Genomic DNA, 1,484 nt, shown 5'->3' with positions numbered 1-1,484 from the left:
CTCCTTAATCTTAATTGCTTTAATTACAGGAACAAGAGCTTTCTCTGTTGAGGCTGGTGGGATGCAGAATCACCCCACGAGGAGGGAAGGGCCGGGGGCGGAGCCTCTCTGATGGGCCCCGAGCGCTGGTCAGTAACTTCATGTGGGGATCACCGTCCCCCTCGTATTATTGCCGAGGCTTGGCCACACCCAGCGGCAGGGGCCAGTGCTGGACACTGGACCTGGCCTCCATCCTATGAAGTCATGGGGGTGGGGCCAGCACAAGGCAGTGACCACTTCTTGGGCCTCCCTGCACCAGCCAAGATGGCAGAGGGCCCACCCCAGCCAGAACATGTGCATCCCAGAGGTCCAGCCGGGCAAGGGCGCCAGGAGGACCAGCCTCCCTCCAACACAACGGCGGGGCGTCCCGGCCCCATGCCTCTCCCTCCCAGACGGCCTTTCCCAACCTCTCAGCCTGTGGGTGAGCAAAGGTCAGTGGTCTGGTGGTTGGCACAGAGTGCCAGCCAGGCTCCCCGGAGCCTCGTTCTCTGGCATCACTTAGTCCCTGGACCCCAGTCTTCCCTGGGGTCCCCAAAACACACACGAAAACCAAAAGCCTCCTTTCCAGGCCTCGCATCGCACTCCCAATGGCCAGGGGCCTCAAAGTCCTTCCAGGAACACCAGAGCCACTCCCCTCTTGGGATGCCAAACCCCAATCGGAGAGCTGAAGAGAGCAGGTCAGCCCCCCTCCCTGTCCCCCCGCCGGGGGACCAGACACCAGGTTCCCTCAGGGCCGATCTGAGGGAAAAGATACACCTCAGGACACACCCCCTCACAAGGCTGCGAGGCTGCAGACTGGGGTAAATAGGCCCTGTAAACGGGAAGGATCTTGGCTTTCCTTTAGACACAGCAGTCACTTCCGCCTCTCCAAAAGGTGGAAGCCCCCCAGGCAGGCAGTCCCAGCCTGTCCTCGGCAGGCGCAGCTCCAAGCCCCTTCTGGGAGGACAGTCACGGCCCGGTGCCCCTGAGCCGGTGGCACCCTAAGGCTACTCAAGCAAGGTCCCGGGTGGACTGCCCACATGTGTCCGTCCCAGACACTGCACCCAGTGAACACAGGGGCACTGAGCCGCACACGACTTCCCAGCCTGGAGCAAGGTTGTTGCATGTTGGAATTTTGATGCAATAAATCGTGTAGGAAATCAGAGGACTGAGGAGGAAACTCAGTCGCGCTTAAGCTCCTGACGAGCAGGGGCCAGCTCCATGGAAGATCTAAACGGCCCCCTCGCCCACCGCCCCTCGCTGGACGAAACCCCGGCTTGCTTCCCCGCTGCCCCACGGCTGCCCCCTCCAAATTCTGAAAACAAATTTGGCCAGCTAGGAATTCCTGCTGTCCGAGCGGCAACTCCATCTTTCTGCAAGCCCAGCCACTTGGTGTGGGGTCCAGTCCAGGACACCAGCGGAGAGCCGAGACTGGACAGGAGTCAGGCAGCCACGCAGGCCAGGTG

At 61.4% G+C, this 1,484-nt stretch overlaps 1 protein-coding gene across 1 annotated transcript in view; it reads right to left on the bottom strand.

Annotated features, from left to right (window-relative positions):
* IGF2 (insulin-like growth factor 2) overlaps positions 1-1,484 on the bottom strand; it is an 8,204-nt gene that overhangs the window by 3,132 nt on the left and 3,588 nt on the right. Inside the window, 2 exon segments of the mRNA XM_010838191.1 lie at positions 651-673; positions 1,342-1,366. Coding sequence (XP_010836493.1) covers positions 651-673; positions 1,342-1,366 — 48 coding nt within the window.

This window comes from Bison bison, unplaced genomic scaffold, assembly GCF_000754665.1.
Source record: "Bison bison bison isolate TAMUID 2011002044 unplaced genomic scaffold, Bison_UMD1.0 scf7180017845998, whole genome shotgun sequence".
Taxonomy (NCBI): Eukaryota; Metazoa; Chordata; class Mammalia; order Artiodactyla; family Bovidae; genus Bison; species Bison bison.
Note: the sequence above shows the minus strand (reverse complement) of the source record. Positions and strands in the feature narration are given on the sequence as shown.